The sequence below is a fragment of the Rosa rugosa genome, chromosome 3 (assembly GCF_958449725.1).
Source record: "Rosa rugosa chromosome 3, drRosRugo1.1, whole genome shotgun sequence".
NCBI lineage: Eukaryota > Viridiplantae > Streptophyta > Magnoliopsida > Rosales > Rosaceae > Rosa > Rosa rugosa.
This window is the reverse complement of record NC_084822.1, coordinates 47,461,476-47,484,826: the sequence shown is the minus strand read 5'-3', so window position 1 is coordinate 47,484,826 and position 23,351 is coordinate 47,461,476. Positions and strand designations below refer to the sequence as shown.

The window sequence follows — 23,351 nt, the reverse complement described above, 5'->3', positions numbered from 1 at the left end:
TCATTTATGTTAATTTAAAAATATTTTCTTTAATGTAAGAATAAATCTTATCTTTGGCTAAATCATAGAGGGCCGAGGAGGTGACGCATCTGCTACATTATTTTAACTAAAAATATTTCTCAAAGTTGGCCTAATATGTGAAGTGCCTTGCTTCTAAATTCTAATTATCTAAACCAAAGTTTCACACATTTTGCCAAGTAGTCTGATTCGTAAATATTCCTAACTTTAATTTCTCACATCTCTCATCTTCCATTCTTGACCTTTTCAAGATTTGATTGAACTTTTAGACATCATTTGGTTCGCAGAATGAAAATGTTGGGAAAGAAAAGTTTATCATTTCCTGTGTTTGGCACACCCAAGGAAATGAACAACTTTCCTGCATAAAGGGAAAATAGGGGGGGGGGGGGGGGGGGATGGATCCTCCCACACCCCATAGGATTCATTTTCTCTCATACTTTCCCTGCATTGATTGCACATTAATTACCTACTCTAAAGATTATTTTAATTGTTATTATTACCAAATTGTCTATGAAACTTTTGAATTGTTTATGTTTTGATAATAAGGATATTATTGAAAAATTGATGTTATCTACTTTCCTATTCATGCACAAACCAAACATTTGAAGGAAAAGTAAAATACATTTTCCCATTACTTTCCCGGTGTTTCCAAACATTGGCTGGGAAACTAGTAGGAAATTTACTTTCTCATGCTCATAGAAAAGACTAGGGCTGTCAATTTCGACACGACCCGATAACACGACTCGAAACCCGCACGAAATAAAGCGGGTTGAACCCGCACGATTAAAAAGCGGGGCGGCCGTGGGTCAACCCGCCATGACCCATTTAATAAATGAGTCGGCCACGGGTCAACCCGTCAACACGAAGTGAACCCGTATAACCCAATTATGCTGTACTTCTTCTTGAAATTTTGGACGTTGGGAGTATTTGATCATAAGATTAAACAATTTGAAATATTTTGCTTTATAATTATTGGATTTAATTATTTATGAATTATATATAATTATTTATATTATTCGTCTTGTGGAGTTTTTAGCGAATTTAATCAATTTATGCATTTTTTTAGTTAAATGGGTCGTATTGTTAACCTTTAAATGAGGAGAGTTTCTATTAGGACCTCCAAATCTGCTCACTTGACCTCACTCTATTATGAATTATTAAATGACATATATAACCTACTATAAAATGACTATTAAGGACAATAATTATACCAAAAAAATATTATATTTATTTTATGTAGACTTTCCAATTCAATAATATTAGATTGTATTCCTTATTATTTTCCTTATCTATTTTCATTTTTCAATTTCACTACATACTCATTAAAGCATTCATATAAATCTAAGGGTAAACTTATTGGTCCTAGGCCGCCAGTAAACCCTAGCCGCCCTGGCTTGGGTATTCAAGGATGCTTTGAAGCGTCGATGCCATCACTGGTCGGAGCCTGCTTCGCCAGAATTCAATGTCGAGATCTCTTGACGACTATCTTTTGGGTTCTCTGCCTCCGATTTCCTGCTGCGTTCGAGGATGCTAAGCCTGCAACTGTGAATCATACTCGAGATCGATCGCGTCTGGAGTGGGGGATTCGACCACGGGTTCGGAAGAGGAAGACCCGCGACCACCTGCGACTGGGTCGTCTTCTGGCGACGACATCGGTGGAGCGAGGCGGTGCTGGTTTGATTGGGTTCATTTGGAATTCCACTTGGAGTGCGGCGGTGCAGGTTTGGCTGCTGATGGAGGCGGTGCTGGGTTGTGCAGACTTCACCGTGTTCTTGTTTCCTATTGCAGGGAGTATAGACTACTGGCTATGGTGGAACATAGGGGCGGTGATTCATGGCGGTGGCACCTTGAACCCGATTCGGCTCTGGGTGCCCAGATTACTTTGGGTAGCTGTGCAAATGGATTGTCTTCGGACCCGAGTTCGAACCCGGATCTGGGTGACGTCGAAGGCAGGAGTTCTCTCCTTGTGGAAGAGGTCTGATCGGCCAACATTGATGGCGGCGCCGTCGTCATGGTGATCTCCAGCAGAGAAGCTACTTTTGGGCCTTAAGCTTGTTGGGCCTCCATCTGGGTTGGGTGCCCTAGTCAGTTTTGGACTTTTGTTGGGGTCCACAATGTCTAATGGGGCTTTTCGCCTTGGGCAGATGGTTCAGCCTGGAGCATGGCACATTGATTCTGGGCCTGGCCCTTTTGGGTCCGGAATGACTGGTGGGTTTTTATACCCACCCTCTAGTTAGTTTTTTTAATTTAAACTTGCCTATTACTATGCGTACTGTGTCATAGTTAATAGGCTCGCTTTGAATAAGTGAGCATGACATTTCGAATGAATGGTCCTATCCTATGTATCATCGTGGTGTCTACTGCATCACAGCTTCTTGTCTATCTGTACATGGTAGCGGAAGGATATGTAATGGTCATTCTGGCCTTACCGTATTAATGAAATCTATATGATTATTTGGCAAAAAAAAAAAAAATAAATAAATTAAAGCATTCATATATATTTAATAAGAATTAAAAATATGATTAAGATCATGTGACATAAAAATGTATGATATATATGTTGAACGCATATCGGTGAGGGAAAACAAAATAAATCCTCTTATGATTTATGACCTAAATCTAAGTCAATCCATTATATTTGCAAAAAAAAAAAAAAAAAAAAAAAAAAAAAACTAAAAATATTTAAATAATTAATCATGTGGTACAAAAAATACAGAAAAATAAAATAAAAAACGAATGATTTTTTTTTTTGAGAATAAAAACAAATTATTTCTTCATTTTTTTTTGCACAGCTAAAATAGAAAAAAAAAACATAATAGTTGATGGCATTTTCTTATTGATTAGACATTAATTTTTGAAACTCAAGTTTGATTATGAAATGTATATTTAGTTAAGATTTATAGAGTGATTAAATCATTGAAATGACTAAATTTTTTATTTTAAAGATAATAATTTGTTTGCAAATTATATGAGTGAGGTTATTTGAGGAAGTTTAGTGAGGTTTAGTAAGTAAATTTAGTATTTGAAAATTTGATAAGAGGTGTAAAAAGCATAGAGGTCAAGTGAGTAAATTTGGAGGTTCTAATAGAAAAACTCTTAAATGAGTTATTTTGTCTAACACTACACGACCTATTTATTTAAATGGGTTAAGCGGGCTGGAAACGGGTAACCCGTTTAATAAATAGGTTGGGTTTGGGTTTAAATTTTTGACACGATTATTAAATGGGTTGGGTTTGGGTTTGTCTCTTGCAACACGACAAATACCTTGACCCGACACGACCCATTGACAGCCCTAGAAAAGACCAAGGAACCAATTTCATTTCCGGTAACCAAACAAGGCCTTAGATTTAGAGATAAACCCTAGCTAGTAGCTACAACATATATTTACCAAAAATACAAAACAAAACCGTAGCTAGAACGCATGCACTCAAACAATCAAGTTCTTTTTGTCTTACATATACACTTGGGTCTTTCATTTTCTTTTTCTCAAAGCCCACAAAGCGTACCACTCGACTGATCGAGGATGAGAGGTGGTGTTTGGGATAATTGGGCAACACAGAACTATACCAGTACATGAGATAGATACATATACCCTATCTTGAAAGTTGAAACACATAATTATAAAGGAGGGAGGTGACATGTAAGAGTGACTTGGTAATAGTGACTTTCTACTAAGCAATGAGTTGTCTGCCAGAATTTCTTACCCCAAGTTGGTTTGTGGTTACAAGACAAAAAAGTTCCAACTGAGGAAATGAGAAGCTACTTGGTTGGACACTGCTTTCTCTTTGCGATCAAAACGACAAGCAAATTCTTAGTTGCTTTGGCCTGTACAGAGTGACCAATCACTGTTATATAGGAAGTCCGATCCAGATGGAAATCGAATTTTACAGCTAGGAAAATTGGAATTGGTCGAGTTTGGGTTAGCTGGTATTCTGCGTTTGGAGTCTGAATGACTTTTGTCCAAGATGTTAGTTTTAGCCGTTTAGAGGAGCACCCGACCTATTGATCGATCAAGTCATCAACATTATTCTGATTTCCTGGAATGAGTTTCATGATTCGGCTCATTAGCCTAGAACCTCTTAGGACCTTGGTTAGATTTTTGCCCTCAGTTGCGTCTCTTTTGAGCACTTGATATTTCTTATTGATTTATGCTTGATTTGTATCACATTCATTGGATGGTATTTGCGTTTTTTTTTTTAAGTGAAGAAGGTCAATCATTTATTGAAATTGAAAAATTACAACGAAACGATGCCAAAAGACATCAAGAAGGGAACAAAACAGTACGAAAAGAAAATTACATATGAAATATAAAAACTTAATAACGCAAGAGCAACAACGTCAAGACACAACGCTAATTTTACACTACGGATTGCAGCCATGTAATGAATTGAGTAGTCGGTGGTTTGACTACCCATCGAACTCCAACGCACAAATTGACAAAAACCAACTTGGCGCCGGAATGAAGCCGGAATGAATGCACTCTCCCACCTAAAGATCGAAGCCGGCCAAGGGTGTCAGAACATGGCCATGTTGGCAAGCGATCTTTCACAAACAGATACCATAGACATGTGTCTCGAATCCAATACCAGTAACGCACAAGAGTCTCAAACCAATCTAGCAGCTGATATACAACCCACCAAAGATAGTGGGCCATAGACCAAGCTCAATCTCCACCCGGATCCCAGATCCGAACCCGTTTGCCAAAACCACCCGGATCCCAGATCCAGATCCTGATCCTTCTGCAAAGCCGCCGGCTTGATCCCTGATTGCCAGCCCACCACCACCGCCGGTTCGATCCCTGATCACCAGCCCACCATCGACGTGGATAATTCAAAGAGAGAGTATGAACCAACCTGCATAAACAAGACCAAAATCACCATGATCCCATATTCCCCCAATAGTCGAGCTCGAAGAGAATACCCAGCCGTTGTCACCATCAGCCAGAACACCACCGCGGATGACCTCCGAAGACCATGATTGGCCTTGCACTCCTTCAAGGCCAGAACTCAGGGCCTCTGTCCCAGATTCTCCTTAAGCAGATGTTTTGCAGAAGGCAGGAAGAATAGCAAGAGACGGACCAAAGCCCGTGAATGACTCCATTGAAGTGGAGTAGATACAGGTATTTGCGTTATTTCTATGTATTCAAAGATACTACAAATTCTCTAACTTGTTTTGCATGTGTAATAAAAGTTATTTTTGGAGAAAACATGGGAAAAAAAAGTGTCACTGATCACTACAATGTTATCCTTCTACTATTAGAAAAATATCCAAGTTTAAAGAGCATTGGGAGACAACAAACATATCCAAGACATCATGCGTCCATCTGCTTCTTTCCATCACATTATGTGCGAGCTCGACAGATTTCATTGCTGATAAACTAATAAAGATTGGTCATTCAATCAATAAAAACACCTCGTAGAGCCATAATTTTTCCTTTAATGTTGTTGTTGCTTCAGTTTTTGATAGTCTCAGTGTTGGTTGTCCTAAAAAAAAAAACAAAAATTGTTGTCGCTATTTCTTTAAAAGAAAAAAAAACTCAGAGACAAAAAGTGGCTTCCTCATTACATGAGCATCTTTATTTTTCATTAGATTTCTAAAATTATAATTTTTTAAGACTCATAACTTGATACATGGCTGCTATTTTCTCTGTAGTAGTTCAACTTTTCGAATCAATAATACGTCGTGCTTCCTTCATAAATAAATACAAGTCTGAGTTGTTATATTATTACCATGAAAAGTGTATATATGTTTAGACATGGTGACCTGCAATATATATATATTCTAAATTGTATATATTGCTGGAGAACATTTTAGTTGTGGCAGGCAGGTCTCACAAATTATTCTTTAATTGAGCTTTCAGTGGTCCAATTCCAATATATCATCATTTCATTTGTTGTTGTTTTTCCCAGAGAGAGATATATGTATATATCAAAGTATCAAACCAGTCCTTGAGCTCGATCTTTCAATATTTGGTTACCACTCAAATGCATGCCTCTCTCTCTGCCTCGTCCACGTCACATTATCTCCTCCAAGATTCTTGCAGGTTAATTTAGGGTTTCTCACAGCAGATACATCACAGCTCAACTCGAGGTGTGGGATTTCTTACTCATTTTCATCTCAGTGTATATGAGATCCATCTATATATATACAAGAAACATTTTCATCATTTTCTGTGCTGTTGAGCAAAATGGATGGTGAGATTAATTATATATATATTGTTTAATATTTGACAGATAAACAACTTAATGGAACAAACCCTGAAAACCAAAACTTGAAGCAATGTAGATATATACTTAAATAAGATCACACAGATAAGACTGGGATACGAGAATTCTGCATTATTGGGTTGCTGCATATACAAATCTTGACTGGTGATTGATGAAAGGAGAGAATGATTTAAATAGTTGTTCTACTAGTTATTGTTCATATCATTGGTGATCACTTATTTGATTGGTAGGCGACATATTTCAATTAAATAACTGGAACGAGCAATCAAAATCTTCAAAGTGTCTTCTTGTAGTTCACAGCTCAGTTTTTATAGAGTAGATCCTGCCAAATCACTCACTAAACCATATTTTTAATATGGATTGAAAGACATATATATACAGCTTAATAGTTTAATTATGTAGAAAGTCCTTGAGGCACAACGTATTATTAAGGAGGTGGGCAGGCAACAATTAGCGATTTCTTTAAAATGGTACCAATTTTGGTAGATTTCATGTTTGATCAGGGATTTATTGGTTCAGTGATTTATGGTAAGTGACGAAATACATATAGAAAATACCAATCTCTCTTAATTTGGCCCCATATCAAGAAAATGATCAAGAAACCGAAACAGATCTTGAATTTCTTTTGTTGCTGTCATGATCGATGTGTAATATTTTATGAGTTATTATCACAAATGGTACCTGAACTATATATACCTCAATTTTATCGATGGTACCTGAACTTCAATTTTGATCACAACCAGTACCCGAACTTTTCGATTTCATTTTAAATGGTACCTAGAGCCACCTCCGGTCACTATTCCGACTAAAAACGGCATGGGAGGCAATCATAGTGATGATTTTTGATGATTTCAAGGGTTGCAATCATATATAGTGATGATTTTTTGGTAATAGACTTGCCTTGAACTTGTTTCATTTTATTTTTTTTAGATTTGGCTTTTTTGGCCGGAATAGTTACCGAAGGTGGCCTTAGGTACCATTTAAAATGAAATCGAAAAGGTCGGGTACTAGTTGTGATCAAAATTGAAGTTCAGGTACCATCGATAAAATAGAAGATAAGTTCAGGTACCATTTGTGATAATAACCCATATTTTATATGTTGAATCCATAATTCCATATTATCCGCAAATGGAATGCGTAATCATTAAGATATTGTTACAACAGTTTCCATATATTACAGAAGGAAAAAAATTTGTATCTTTCTTTTTATATTTAATAGAGTTAAAATCATTTTACCATCCTGAATTTTATACCTAAAATAATTTGCGCCCCTAAACTTCTAATATATATGATCACTTGTGCCCTTGTACTCTCCAATCTGATTTTTTTTAGGGGAACGGAATCAGGTTCCATTAAATAACGACGTCACTGCGTCAAGCTTGAGGGTTTCAAGAAACCACTCATAATACAAGTTCAAGCACAATACAGACTGTCAGAGCAGCCAAAGAACTCCTAACCAAAAAACTACAAAACCTAAAGGAACTGCAAGGAAACAGGTGAGCAAAGCTCACTTATTCGAAAAAGAAAACAAAAAAACGTACGCCTACACAACCTTACATCAAAGCACTTTCTTGGAAACTATTGACGCCTAAGACCTTCATGGTGTACATCGCAGGAACCAACACAGAACCCGCTTCAATCTAAGATAGTATAGGACAAAGTCATTCCTCAACAACCCATCCCAAGCCCAATCCAAAAGGAGGAGGAAAAGCAAATGGGCTAGCCCAGCTAGATTGCACTGCTGCAACCCAGGCAGGCTGAGGCCCAAGGCCCAACGTCCAGGGCCCAAACCCACCTACTCCCCTCCAACCCTCAGATCGGCCTAGCACCGACCATCGAGAAACAGCCATCCGCCCATCACTCCGGCGGCCGACCTCGCTCCTCCACCATTGCTGTTCAAAGAAGAAGACCCTGACTACGACCAGACGCCTCCTCCTTTTTCCGACGCAGCCTGCTCCCCTCAACTTCAAGATCACCGCCCCAAACCACCCGGATGCACGCCGCAAACAGGGGCTGCCTCCCTCAGATTCTGATCCCCAACACTCAAACGCCACCCAGATCGAAGCAACAATCCGCCGTCGTCGAGTGGTGGATCGATCCCAGAAAACGATTAAAGAAGCCTCCAATTAAAGAACTCCCGCGGCACCCCACGATCGTCGCCAAGAACCAACCCCGCGCCGCCGCCGTACCTTGTCACTCCCACGGTCGTCGCCTTGCCTGAGGGAAGAGCGCCGCCGCCCCTCCACGAAACCTAGGTTTTGCCCGTCGAGGTCGCTCCGCAAAACTCGGAGGCCCCCTATGAGACACAACTATGTAAATTAATTGATACCGTTGTACTCTCCAATGTGATTGATTATAGCCAATCCTTAATTAATCCATCAATTTTTTCATATAATATTGCTCACTCAAACTAGATTTTGGCTTTCAATCATGCAAGAAACACACCATTTACATGTCCAGCGCTAAAAACTGACCCTAAGTGGACACCCGTCATCACCAATTTATGAAGAAATTGATTAATTAGTTTACTAATGGCTTTGGTCGATCATATTGGAGAGCATATGTGATCAAATTAGAAGTTTAGGAACACAAATAATTTTAGATGTAAAGTTCAGGGAGGTAAAATAATTTTAGCTCTATTTAATACTATTTCATACCTTCACATACAAGAAAGGTCAAAATAGGACAATACTTCACAAGTAGACAATTTAAACACCATTTTCCGCTTCTCACGATCTTATCTTCGCCTCATTGCCTAGGGGTACTCAGACTGGTTTGTCGCAAGGTCACGACGTCATGAGTCGAATAATCGATACAATTCACAAGCCTGAGAGGTCGTGAGAAGTCCAAGATCAATTCTTAAATCTCATAGTCCGTCCATAGAAGATAAAACAATTAAATGATCCATGGAGGCGTGGAGCTATCAAAATGTTCAAAGTGTCATTCATCGATCTATTGAAAAGCTGAATTTACACATCGAATATATCATAATACATACAAAAACACATAATTTCGCACTGCATTGTCAGCGAAAGACATAGATTGGGATCTACAAGTTCAAAGTCTTCATGGCATTGTGCACGATAATGCTATTTGTAGATCAAGGTGGCCATAATTAATCCTATAATAAATCATTGTCACGCACGTAATTTATAGACCTAAATCAAAGACCCTAATTAATAACAAACCCTAGTACATAAAATCTTGTTCTGTTCAACTTTTCTTCGATCTGAATTCACTGCAAGAATTTAAAAACTTCGGTGCAAATTGTAATCAATTGGCGGTGGTTAAATAGTATGTCGATTGAAATTGAATTGTATAGATATCTAACAGCTTTATTGCTTACCCCATATATCATCAAAGACCTGGGGCCTCATTATTTAGATCGATCACGAAAATAGGCAAGGTACGTAATATTTACTGATCCATGACTCGAATTTATGGTATTCACGCACATGCTTTTGCGACTTGTAACACTGATAAAAGCAGAGGAGGACGAAGATGATGATTATTCAGAACAGAAAGGTGGGTTGGTTCATGACCGGATCATATCAGTGAGCCTGTTTATTTCCTTTCTGTAGCCTCCAAAGCTACATTTGTAATCCGTTATGGGAAGTTCTACAAAAGATGAAAACCTAGGGTTGATCTACCTAATAAATGCTTAATCTTCTTTTAGAAATGTGTCTTTCGTGCTAAGAAAATGTAATTTTGATGTTGGAACGTTCGCATAGGGTATGGACTGAACCATCTCACCACATCATATATTGCGTTGTAAATTCAAGTTGGTATTTCATTCGAATATAATGTATGGAGAAACCACGTCCCGAAAGTAATGCAGTTTCCTAGTTTTAATTTATGTCAACGATCAAAGATATGATATAGGGGAAATATTTAGAGCATCGACGTACACTTACATCAACATAAATGGACCGTTAATGTCGTAGAACGGATGGCAACTATGATCGAACAACAGCTTGATCGTGAAAAAGGAAACATCAGTTTGCTCCAAATTTGGCGTTTGGTGTCAGAATGCTAATTATTAAACCTTTCGGATAAATAAACGGTGCTAGGAGTTAAACACAGGCCTCAAAACTACATTTTACTATTTTTCCAGCAAATTAGCTTTTCTAGTTAGTTTTGAATTTGTTTTCTTTTAATTCGTGGGCTTTTAGGATTGATTGTTAGTCGCCCTATAGTTTATTTTCTACTATATAAGCAACATTAAATGGCTGCAAACTCTATCTTTCATGCATATTAATATCGATCAAATTGAGAGTTTTCCTGTATTTCTTTGGTGGACTCCATAATTCTTGTTTTAGGGTTTATATCTTGTAAACCAAGGTTTTTTCCAACTGCATGAGTTAGATAATATTAAATACACTTTTCAGCTATAAATATCAACGTCTCATATCATTTAATAAGTGTTGGCTTGCACCACCAGTGCATAGAATAATTTCCAATGGTATAGACCGAATTGTCACTATGTCATGAATCCAACTTGGAACAACATTCAATCATAATTAAAAAATCCTTAGTTTTCACTACATGAGGTCTACGTTACTATCGATTGTCATAACAAAACATGTCACCTTACATAGATTGAGTATCATAACAGTGAGAGCAATTAGATATTATGATTTTGTGAGTTCCTTTGAGTTTACCGAGACAAAAAGAATAAGCTTAGGCCATATAAAGAGTAAATAAGTTTTCTAATCTTTAAGGGCACTCAATTACTTGAGGGAGATAGAAATACATAATATTAGTATTTTAAAAACTCATTCTTATTCTTTCATTCTTCATTCCTCATTCCATATAAGTAATCATATCAAATATAAAGTTAGTGCATTCGATACTATAGCATGATTGAAGCTTCAGGACATATTTATAGATTACGAAAGAGAAAGGCCAAGTACCAAGAATGTGTAACAACAACGTTCATGCAAACACACGGTATACCTACCAATCATTAAGGCTTCTTAATAAGATGTGATCTAGTCAAGAATGGATGCAATATAAAAACAAGTAATTAAGTAACTTCTAAGTAAGTTTAAGTCGATAAAACAGTAACTTCGATCACAATCATCATCATAATTCACACAGTAAAAGGAAGATGTTTGGAAAACGAAATGCCATCATAATGTACAAGCCAGATCGATTTACACATGAGAATGAGAATGACCTTTACTAATATTCATTTGTGTACCAAATTTGGTACATGTTCTAAATTTGTAATTGGACAAACGCACTACTTGAAAATTGAAATTGGTCCAAATGGGCCACACGTGCCACTATACATGTTTAATTGTTTATGGCTTTTGTATGATTGTTCACTGTGAACCAGATCACCATTTCCAAAGCTTTGTTTACATAGAGATTCATCTTTTCCCCTTTTGACTAGGGTTAATTTTCAAACATGGTATCAATCATTCCGTTGAAAATAATGCATATAATCCCAATACGTATTTGTGAGATTTAGAACAAAAAACAATTTGGTTAATCCCAATACCAATTTGTGAGTTAAATAGTGTTAACATCAATTTGTTATTTTACTATGGCAGTAACAATTTGCATGATTCATTTACAACTTTGATCAGTTTTACCAACTTGTTGATACTTCACTCATGAAAACTTAACAATTGAAACACAAACAAACAATACTTGTAACTGTAGTAGCTTTGAACCAGCAATTTTACTAGCAGCAGCCAATACTGCATCTGATTTTTTTCCTTGGTTAGTCTATCTAATGTTTCCTTTCTCGGAAGATAGACAAATGAATTGCATAGGGAGTATATGTTGCTCTTTCTTGTGTTCAAGTTTTACTTTTACAAACTCAAGTTAGTACTTAATTCTCTGTATTCAAAGCTTCTCTGGTAGACTGATAAGCAATATGTTGTTGATAAAAACATTCATGTTGTAAGTACATTCTGTAGGAGAAGATTTAGTGTAATTAGACCTTTGCTTTCTTCAGCTTCCTTTATTCGAGGGTTTCGATCAGAGAGTCAAACACTTTCTTACGTTCCTATTCTTCTGGCATCTCTACCTTAGACAATTAACATTCGATCTTATCCAAGGCTAGAGAGTATCATTTCCTTTGTGAGATTGGCATTCGATCTTAGATAATATTCATCACTCTTAACTTTAAAAGACTGACAAGTGTTATTTATTCTTTGTTTTTAAATTTGAAACTCTAGAAGCCTAGAGTGTTATTTGTTAATTGAGTATTTGAGTTCATATTTTAGATGATTAAATTAATACTTTGACAAGAGTCTAGGACTATATTATGTTACATAACATACTTATGAGTTATAACATTTTTTATAATTGTAAAGGAATGTGTCTTGAGTATATCGTGACTCATTTAGGTACATGATTAATATAACACAAAACAATTGAAACACCTTAATCTATACTATTTGACAATTTTCAACATTTTAAAGTATAAAAAAAAAAAAGTATCAACCAATGTTCATGACACGTATATATATATCATATATAATGTTTCCTAGAATAAACTGTCCTAACCCTTGAAATTAGATATATTGTCCCAACTCCAATAAGAAGGTTTCTCAAGGATATTAACATGCCCAAAACTTCCACACGCTTAGCTCACATTAATTTATTTGGACCACCACATATGCTGTACCACAAACCACAAACCCTAAATAAAACAAAAGAGCCAACCCACAAAAATAAATAGAAACTTATCCCATCTAAATTACTGAATCCATACATTTTCTTTCCTAAGTTTAAATATGAACTTTACAAATTTGACATTTTTGATTCCCCAATGGCCCAATCCACCTTGATTTGGTAATAACCAGAACCATAATACTAATTTCCGCATGTCTATCGTAATCAAAAAGATCGTTTTCCATTTTCATTGTTGAAAGCGAACCACCAATGCTATAATATTATCATTGTAATTCATCATCTACCAAAAAAAAAAAAAATCTCTATTTTTTGGTCTGATAAAGAAAATAATAAATCCTAACAATAATAATTATAATGACAGTACAAGAAATTAGACATATATTCAGATATTGTTGGGATATCAATAAGGAACATTTTATTTGCACATTGCTATCTATTTAATACACACCCCATTTTTTTGGATTTTTTTTTAAAAATACATTTTTACCCTCAAAATAGATAAACACAACAAAATAAAATTAAAAGAATACACAAACTTAACATCTGGAATCCATGGCCTAGTTCATAGACGACCCTCCATGGTCGTCAGGAGCAAAGGAAACCAACACACATCTTTCTCTTGAACAAGCCCAGCCTTCACCTAGTTTGCAAGGATCGTTGTCCATTTTTGCTTCTACATGTGATATTGAATACACACACATGCCCAAAACATAATTAGAATTGTGTAAGGTTGTGAAGAAAGTAAGGCTTGAGAGTTGGGATATCAAGATATGATGGAGAATCTTCCAAGCAAAACCAAAACAAACAAGCAACATATTTGAGCTACTGAGACCAATTGGATACAAGGAAACTGCACCTACGATGGAATTCAAGTTTGTATTACGATGATCGAACTACAAGATTCAACAAGAGATCAACAAATATAGTAATTCTTGCACCAATACTTTATCTTAGGAACAAAGAAGTATGTTTGGGTGAGTGGAATGAGAAACCTCAGTCACTGAGACTGCACACTATGGTGGTCTTGCATTCCGTTGGTTTTCTTTTCTTAAAAACATGAGGGGCATTACAGGAAATTAGATTGAACAAAATGGGAGTGTGTATTTAATAAATAGATATGGGCAAATAAAATTACACCATCAATAATAACCCAATCAACCAACCACCAAAAGGAGGGAAAAAAGAAAACCAAAATTAGAAAATAAAAATTTTAAAGAAGGCGGACAGTCCATTAATTGTGCAAATCGATTATTACGTAGCCACAATCTAGGCCTTGACAACAGGGCGAGACCCCGAAACGTTCCGTTTCGCAGCAGCATAATCAAGAAACCTTGGACGTGTCGATGGGGACCAGCAAGGCCTAGGCAAAACCGTAATAGACCTAACAACGGAGAGCGGAATCGTAATCTCGCGACCCTAATCCTTGGAAAAGACAAGGACGATCCAGAATTTGTACAAAATTACAAATCCTACCCCTACGTCTGTCATCAGCCTTGGTTGCTCCACCCCCACCCCTCTCTATTCCTAGGCCATTCCGTCACGTCAGGACGAAACGGCGAACCAACAGAGGCAGGTGGGAAAGCCGAACCGGGGGCAATATCGTCATTTCAGCACCGAACCGGCTGAGCTGGCCTCATGGTAATGGACCAATGGTATAATTCTCTCGCCAAAGCCCAGCACCGTTTCCCAAGGAAAAAGCCGGCTCAATCAATACCCACTCCCTCTTCAGCTTTTTTTTTTTTTTTTCATTTTTCGGGTCTCTAATATTTGAAAAAAAAAAAAAAAAATTTAAAATTTGGTTGTAATCTCTCTCTCTCTCTCTCTATCTCTCTCTCTCTCTGGACTGGAGTGACTGACTCTCTCTCTATCCTTTTCTCGGCTGTGCGCCTTGTGTTGGTTTGTGGATTCCCACCTATTTTCCCAAACGCAAAGCACTAAAGAGCAAAGACAAAGACAAAGAGAGTAGCCACAAGAACAAAAAGAAAAAGAAATACCCATTTCACTCATTCCATTCTCTCTCTCTCACTAATGCTCGCCGGATTCCATTTTCCGGCCCACTCTTTCTAAATGCAGTCTCGGTTTCGCTGAGCTTCGACTCCAGAAGGTGTTTACGTCAGTGTGAGTAAGGAGGTAGTGTCGGTGTGTGTGTATATATGTGAAGGCAAAAATGCGTGAAGCACTGTTGTGTGAATCCCCAAGCGACGTCGTGTTGTGTGCCAAGAAGAAGAGGTCAGAGGACGAGGACGCGCCGCCGCAGCTGGTGGTTGCCGCCCCGGCGCTCTCCATTGGCCGGAGCCGATCTCAGGCGGGGACTCGCCGCGTCACTCCGACGACGACGACCACGGAGGTGGCGGTGGTGCCGAGCATCGAGAGGTTTCTGCCGAACGGGGATCTCTACATCGGGAGCTTCGCCGGCTCGGTCCCGAACGGATCCGGTAAGTATCTGTGGACCGACGGGTGCATGTACGAGGGGGAGTGGCGGAAGGGCAAGGCCTCCGGGAAAGGGAAATTCTCGTGGCCGTCGGGCGCGACTTACGAGGGCGAATTCAAGTCGGGTCGGATGGAAGGGTACGGGACGTTTATCGGATCCGACGGCGACACGTACCGGGGGACGTGGTCGGCGGATCGGAAGCACGGGATGGGCCAGAAGCGCTACGCCAACGGCGATTTCTACGAAGGATCGTGGAAGAGGAACCTCCAGGACGGCCAGGGGAGGTACGTGTGGCAGAACGGCAACGAGTACGTCGGCGAGTGGAAGGCCGGAGTCATTTCGGGTCGGGGCGTTTTGATTTGGGCCAATGGGAACAAGTACGACGGCCAGTGGGAAAATGGAGTCCCCAAAGGCAACGGAATATTCACCTGGCCGGACGGCAGCTGCTACGTCGGTTGCTGGAACAAGGATTTGAAGATACAGCAGCTTAACGGCACGTTTTACCCGGCAAACGGCGGCAAGGAGCAGAACTTCGACAACATTGGGCCGTTCGCGGCGGAGAATTTGACGATAACGATGAGGAAGAGGTCGTCGGTGGACGGAGCTAGAGGGAGCCTGGCGGAGAGGTCGTTTCCGAGGATTTGTATTTGGGAGAGCGACGGTGAGGCTGGGGATATTACTTGTGATATTATTGATAATGTGGAGGCTTCTATGTTCTACCGGAACGGCACGTCTTTCGATCGGGATTCGTTTATGCAGTTCAAGAGGAATCCCTGTTGCTTTTCCGGCGAGCCCAAGAAACCTGGCCAGCCCATTTCCAAGGGGCATAAGAACTACGATTTGATGCTCAATCTTCAACTGGGTATAAGGTAGTTTGCGAATTCTACTGGGTGCTTTTTGTTTGTGAGTTTTTTTTTTGTAGCTTAGTGTTTGATTGGGTGCCTTCTTGAGTTCAGGTACTCTATTGGGAAGCATGCTTCCATAGTGCGGGACCTTAAATCCAGTGATTTCGATCCGAAGGAGAAGTTCTGGACCAGGTTTCCGCCGGAGGGATCCAGCAAAACGCCGCCTCATCAGTCGTTTGAGTTCAGGTGGAAGGACTACTGTCCAATGGTGTTCAGGTGTGTGTTGAGCTCTTTAGCCTCTAGCTTATTCAGATGGATTTCAGTTAGTTATTGTTGGGTGATCATCTCTTAATCCGAGAGGTTAATTTTATCGAATACTGAAGTAAGAGCACTACATTTTAGCAAGCATTGGGTGCTGAGTTATACAGCAAGTGTTTGTTTCTTCTGTTGCTGTGAGTCTTGTTACTCTTGCATCGGTTTCTGTTACTAATTCTCTTTGGGTATTTCAGGCGTTTGAGGGAGTTATTCCAAGTAGATCCTGCAGATTATATGCTGGCTATTTGTGGAAATGATGCTCTTAGGGAGCTTTCTTCTCCAGGGAAAAGCGGCAGCTTCTTTTACTTGACTCAGGATGATAGATTCATGATTAAGACTGTCAAAAAATCAGAAGTCAAGGTTAGTTGCCTACCTGTTTACTTCTATCTTCCTGACTTTTACATTTCTGGCAACAAAAGAACATTTGTGTTGAACAATTTGTGCTTTTTGTTTCTTAAATTCCACTCTCTGCCCCTAATTAGGCAACAGGTGGAAGGTGACGATTGCGGAAATTGACCTGATGGATTCTATTTTGTTTGCAGGTGCTAATAAGGATGCTTCCAAGTTATTATAGGCATATGTCTCGGTATGAAAATTCTCTTGTCACTAAATTCTACGGGGTGCATTGTGTCAAACCTGTTGGGGGCCAGAAGGTATGTGTTGTGGGGACTAATTTTGCATAATTTTGTATTAATCCCCTTCTTCAGCGATGGGATACCTAACTACTTGTTATTTGACTGGAAATCAGACAAGGTTTATAGTGATGGGAAATTTGTTCTGCTCGGAGTATAGAATACATAGACGATTTGACCTGAAAGGATCTTCCCACGGTAGAACAACTGATAAGCCTGAGGGGGAGATTGATGAAATTACAACCCTGAAGGACCTTGATCTTAATTTTGTGTTTCGACTACAAGGAAAATGGTACCAGGAGCTTATGAAGTAAGTTCCATTCCACTAACTGACTTGTACTTGGTTGCTTCTTGTTCTTTGTTATTGGCTGGATATTAACTGCGTTGAAACATTGGCAGGCAAATTGATCTAGATTGTGAATTTTTGGAAGCAGAGAGAATCATGGATTATAGTCTTTTGGTTGGTCTTCATTTTTATGATGGCAATACGTATGACAAAATGGCGCTGTCACCTTTTCTCTTGCGCTCTGGTAATTGACCATGTCTTCCGTGGATCAGTGAGTTTGTAGCTTAGTTATGGGTCAGTGTGAATGTTTGACTCAAATGCTTGTGGCACTTGCAGGCCAAAAGGATTCATTTCAGAATGAAAAGTTTATGCGCGGGTGTCGGTTTCTTGAAGCTGAGCTACAAGACATGGATCGAGTTTTGTCTGGCCGGTATGGTTTTAATAATTCATTTCTTGATATTTTCTCCCGACCTTACAGCCAAAGGTTTCCATGGTCTGGGTTTAACTATAGTTTGTAAAGAGCATAAGTGGTTGAGCATTGTCATTCTGGATTTGATGGGGTGGGATAATCATTCTTCCATGGATTTGGATGTCTTGGAAATAATTGGGGGTTGGTTCGCCTTGGTGGTTTTTTGTGGGGTATTCATTGGGCAATAGTTGTTTGTGGGACACATGAAGGATATATCCCAATAATTGCCCCATTACCCCAATTTAATCTGTATTTAGTGACTGAAGTCTTGAGGAATCTATTACCATGGTTGAACACTAATGGCATTACTGCTTCATTGGCAATAGTTAAAAGTTAAAACCATGTACATGGTAATTATTTAAATTCAGGTCTAGTTTTTTACCAATATCTCAGTGCCTCCCAATTTGGAAAATAGGATAACACTACAAGGCTCTTGCATTTGTTCTCTTCTTGAGGTGGTTATGTGATGCAATGTCGATTTAGAATAGCCTGCATTTTGTTTTCTAATATAGTGGGAAATGGATTTACATCTCTTGGCAGTTGAATTATATGATATACATTGATATTAACATATGTTCTCTATCAGGAAGCCACGGATCTGCTTAGGAGCCAACATGCCTGCAAGGGCAGAGCGGATGGCTCGAAGGAGTGACTTCGATCAGTACACCCCTGGTGGGTTCAGTCATTTGACCCCTTCACGCAGCGGTGAAATCTATGATGTAGTTCTTTACTTCGGGATAATAGACATTTTACAAGACTATGATATCAGCAAGAAGTTAGAGCATGCATATAAATCCTTGCAAGTCGACCCGACTTCAATATCAGCTGTGGATCCCAAGCTTTACTCAAAGAGGTTCCGGGATTTCATTGGAAGAATTTTCATTGAAGACAGGTAGTCGCAAAATGGCATATCGCAAGTGGAAACGAGTGCTATTGCATTACGAAGATTCATTAAATGATCCTCTTTCCAGAAGAAGGCTCAAGACCAGCTCAGAGTGGTTGGGATGGAGCATGACTTGAGTGGGGTTCAGAGACTGAACCAATGCAACTGTGGCGAAACCCCGAAGCTTGGTGGTGGTTCGTCTTCGGGGATCCCTGTGGCTGAATTTTGAAGACACAGCCAAGGTGTTTGGTTTCGGCAGGGGGTGGGTGCTTGTACATTCTTCAAGGTAGAGAGGAAAGGTTTAAGTTATGGGGTTCTGGGTTTTCTTTCTTTAATTTATTTATTTCTTCCTTTAGGTGAAATTTTTGTGGTATCAAGGAATGTGAAGATTTGAAAGATAGGTATAGGGAACAGATGAATATGTTTCCCAGAGAGAAGATTCAAAAACAATGGGGGAGGAGACTTGGAATAACAAAAAGTGTACAGGGTTATAGAATAGGGTTGGATAGCTTATGGAATTCAATGGATTTTTATGTGATATTTTGAACAAGAAAAGGAAAAAGAAATGTTTGAATCAGCAGAGAGACCCTACAGGAATCTCTCTCCTTCTATCTTTCTCCCTCTCTCTCTTACTCTTTGCTCCTTTAATCCAGAGGTTTGTATATAAAATGGTGTTGGCAATGTGGAGTAGAAATGGGGTCAGTGCTTTGCTTTTTGCAGTGAAAGGGAGGCATTGGGGCAGGAGGAGAGAGAGGTAGGTGTTTGTTTTGTTCAAGTCCTTCAAGACCCAAGAGAGAGAGAGAGGGTTAGATGCATCAAAAGCAGAGAAAGCAAGAGAAAGATGCGCTGATGTTTCTTGTTTTTGCCTACTTTGTGTACTGCCTTTGCCCCCTTTTTATTTACTACTGTTTCCCTCTGAATGAAAATGAATGGATTTTCATATATATGTTTTCACTTTGGAATTCAATTCAGAACCAGAACTAGAGAGACCACTGTAACCAAAAAAAAAAAAGAACTAGAGAGACCATTCATACTTGCTTGTTTTCAAGAGGAGGGTGGAGCAGTAGTAGCAGATGAAAGAAATAGTTGCTAAAGCAAATGAGGGAAGTGGGAGGCAAAGAAAGACAGTGAATGACCATTGAGGCATTTTGACCCAACAGGCGCTGGGCACTTTATTACATTTAAGAGCTATGAGATGAATCCAAAGCACGGTTATTATTATTGGGGATATACAGTTGCATAACAAAATCAAACATAGAATGGAAGCAGCAGTAGAATTTAGGGTTTAGGGCATTGGGACTCGAGCTGTGCTTTAGCAGAATCACAGGTCAAAGTTTTGGTTCAGAGAGGGAAAGAGAGAGGGAAGAGTCGAAACAGTGGTAGAGTTTTGTGTCTCTTTTTTGACCACTGCCCTTTTTGGGACCAACTAATGTCTGATAGCTCAGACCCAAAGCAGAGGCTTCACTGTTAGTGATCGGGGCCATTGCCATTTGCTACCATGGGGTCACTATGATGATGATGGCCGATTTGAATGAGTGTGATCTGCATGATCTTCTCCTCTAATCCTCTTTTATTGAATTTGAATGTTCTATACTACGAGCTTAATTCCAAAATCGTTATATTAGCTTTATTGCGTGAAATTGTTAGATTGATCGGGGTGATTACTAGTGACTTTTAACTATAGGGGTTTTTGATAGAAAAGTCAAAGTGATCAAGCTTGATATGTTACAAAGTTCAAGAGATTAGGGTAATGAATGTACCAAACGGTTGAAGTAATCATATCTACCTTTTCCTGGATTTCTTGAATCCGTAGTTCAATGTATAGTAAATGTAGTAAGGTTCAACAGTGTTGCATAGAAAGTCTTAATCAAATTTTATATGCATTGTTATTGAGGAAAGGTTGCAAAAGATAGGAACCTAACACAACCTAGCTAGACCCAACTATCAAAAAACCTACTTTGGGTATCAGAATGGTTGGGAGTCCAGAGCAAACTATGTGTCCAAGGGGCATGAAACTCATTTCATGTGGTTCACGTGAGCTCTAAGTAAATGAATATCATTAATGAAAATGCTAGCATCTTGTGTAGGGATTTTCGGTTATTGATGATTGGCACAAGTTATTCAATGAATTCACAATAATGTAGTCTTCATGCTTTTAAATTCTATTGTGAAGTTTCTTATTAATATTGAATTTTACATCTTCATAAATGAATACATATTTTTCGTATTGAGGAGAGATTTTTGCGCTTAGATTTTTCTTCAGTGATATTTCTCTTTAAATAGTGAAAAATAGTGTAATGTCCAAAATTGCTAATCAAGCAACAGTTTGATCTAATGGTTGCAACATTCTGCCTGCAAATTGAACGACCAAATAATTGATTAGGTATCTGTCTCTCCACCTTTCTTCTTTTTTTGAAAATGATACAAATAGGGCAATAGGCATCAAGACTTGGTAAAGTGCAAATTAGAAGGCTAGCCAACCCAAATATGTGTCACACACACAGTGACACACTTGTTTTATTTGGCTTGGTCCAAACATGGTGATGCTAAGTCAGCCGTCCTGCCTGTAAAGGACTTGGCCTCTTGTAACACCATTCTAATAATAGTTTGAACAAAATGACACGTTATTGGAGCATTTCTATTCCTTTTTCTTTTTCAGTTATGAACCTTATTGTATTCGGTCGGGTTGACTACATTGAGGTATAAAATCAATAACTTTCAACTTCTATGTTTTATAGGTCTGGAACAAAAAATAGAGGATAGTTTATTGATTTGTTAATCATTGGACCCAAAATTTAAGTTATTAGAGGACGATATTAGGATCGACTTGGGGAAGATTTTCTGAAAATGCCCTTTAGTTTTGCAGGCTGCAGTTGTACTTGACCCTAATATACAGAGAGGTATGAGTGTAAACCCTATCTAGCCTTGTACCTTGCAGAGTAAGAAAAGTAGAAGTCTCATATAACAGATTAAGAAATTTTCGGAACCAGAATTCTGATATCAAGATATGACAACCACCGCTGAATTCAACCATAATGTAGAAAATACAATTACTTGATCGAAAGGTAACAAAATGGTGAAACATATACTACATGCAGAATGTAGGTGATTTGGAATTTTGGATCAAAGTCTTCTTCATTCGCCAACTAGCCTGGTTTCCTTCTAACAGTTTCGTTGACAAGAAGTTAGCACTGTTATCAAAAACTGAGGTGTGGTACTACCATGGCACAGAGAGAGAGAGAGAGAGAGAGAGAGAGGAGAGAGAGGTTAAAGGCTGGGTTAGGTTAGGTTATTAGCTAGTGGGCTAAGATGGGGGGGGCTTAGCTAGGTAGGGGGAGTGGCTGCATGCCTAAAAAGCAAAACAAACAAAAGAAAACGTTGTTATTTCTTTTCTATCTTTCTTTCAACTCCAGCCTCTACTTTGAAGAGATCGAGTGAGTGACTCAGTGACTTGTTGCAGCAGCACCAGTACGGACAAGAGATCTCGTCTGCAATGGAGATCTCTATATCTATGCTTTGCTCGATCCATCTGCTTTCGTTCTTTTTCAAATTCAATGTTGTTAATCTATTTGTTGGGGAACAGAGATGAATGACATATTTATTTATTGCAATGTACTCTGATGTTCGGGGTATTTCAGACAAAGCTCCACCCGGCCTATCATTATTCATATCGATCATCATTTTCTTCCAAGTTCCGAGTTCCAACTTCCAGCTTACATGCATGCTGATGCTGCTGGATTTTGATTTTCATTGTCCAGTAAGCCCTCGACAAGCTCACCGCTATTTCTTTTCATTACTACCCGTAACGTTTTATTTAGAAATTTATAATGGATAAAGTTTTTATTATGTTTCGGCTCTCGATAAACTCACCGTCCTTTCATTTCATCACTACCCGTACCGTTTTATTCAGAAATTCACAATGGATAAAGTTTCTACTATGTTTCGGAATATAACTTAATTTGCTATTATAATGTTTTTCTGTGATTGGAATAAATGAGACGAACATGATTGAATCTTCTTTCACAAGACATCCTTTATGGACTTGAAACGTTTAGAGAGTTTCTATTAGGATCTCCAAATCTGCTCACTTGACCTCACTCTATTATGAATTATTAAATGACATATATAACCTACTATAAAATGACTATTAAGGACAATAATTATACCAAAAAAATATTATATTTATTTTATGTAGACTTTCCAATTCAATAATATTAGATTGTATGCCTTATTATTTTCCTTATCTATTTTCATTTTCCAATTTCACTACATACTCATTAAAGCATTCATATATATTTAATAAGAATTAAAAATATGATTAAGATCATGTGACATAAAAATATATGATATATATATGTTGAACACATATTGGTGAGGGAAAACAAAATAAATCCTCTTATGATTTATGACCTAAATCTAAATCAATCCATTATATTTGCAAAAAAATAAAAATAAATAAATAATTAATCATGTGGTACAAAAAATACAGAAAAAAAATAAACATTAAAAAACGAATGATTTTTTTTTTTAGAATAAAAACAAATGATTTTTTTTTGCACAGCTAAAATAGAAAATTTTTTTTTTTTAAAAACTA

At 38.3% G+C, this 23,351-nt stretch overlaps 1 protein-coding gene across 1 annotated transcript; it reads left to right on the top strand.

Moving 5' to 3' along the window:
* Positions 1–14,731: 14,731 nt before the first annotated feature.
* LOC133741513 (phosphatidylinositol 4-phosphate 5-kinase 1-like) lies at positions 14,732–19,370 on the top strand. The gene is made up of 8 exons (XM_062169397.1): positions 14,732–16,196; positions 16,284–16,448; positions 16,682–16,847; positions 17,030–17,140; positions 17,236–17,429; positions 17,519–17,649; positions 17,742–17,835; positions 18,461–19,370. The coding sequence occupies exons 1-8, from the start codon at positions 15,064–15,066 to the stop codon at positions 18,768–18,770; spliced, it is 2,304 nt and encodes a 767-aa protein (XP_062025381.1). The 5' UTR covers positions 14,732–15,063; the 3' UTR covers positions 18,771–19,370.
* The last annotated feature ends 3,981 nt before the right edge of the window (positions 19,371–23,351 follow it).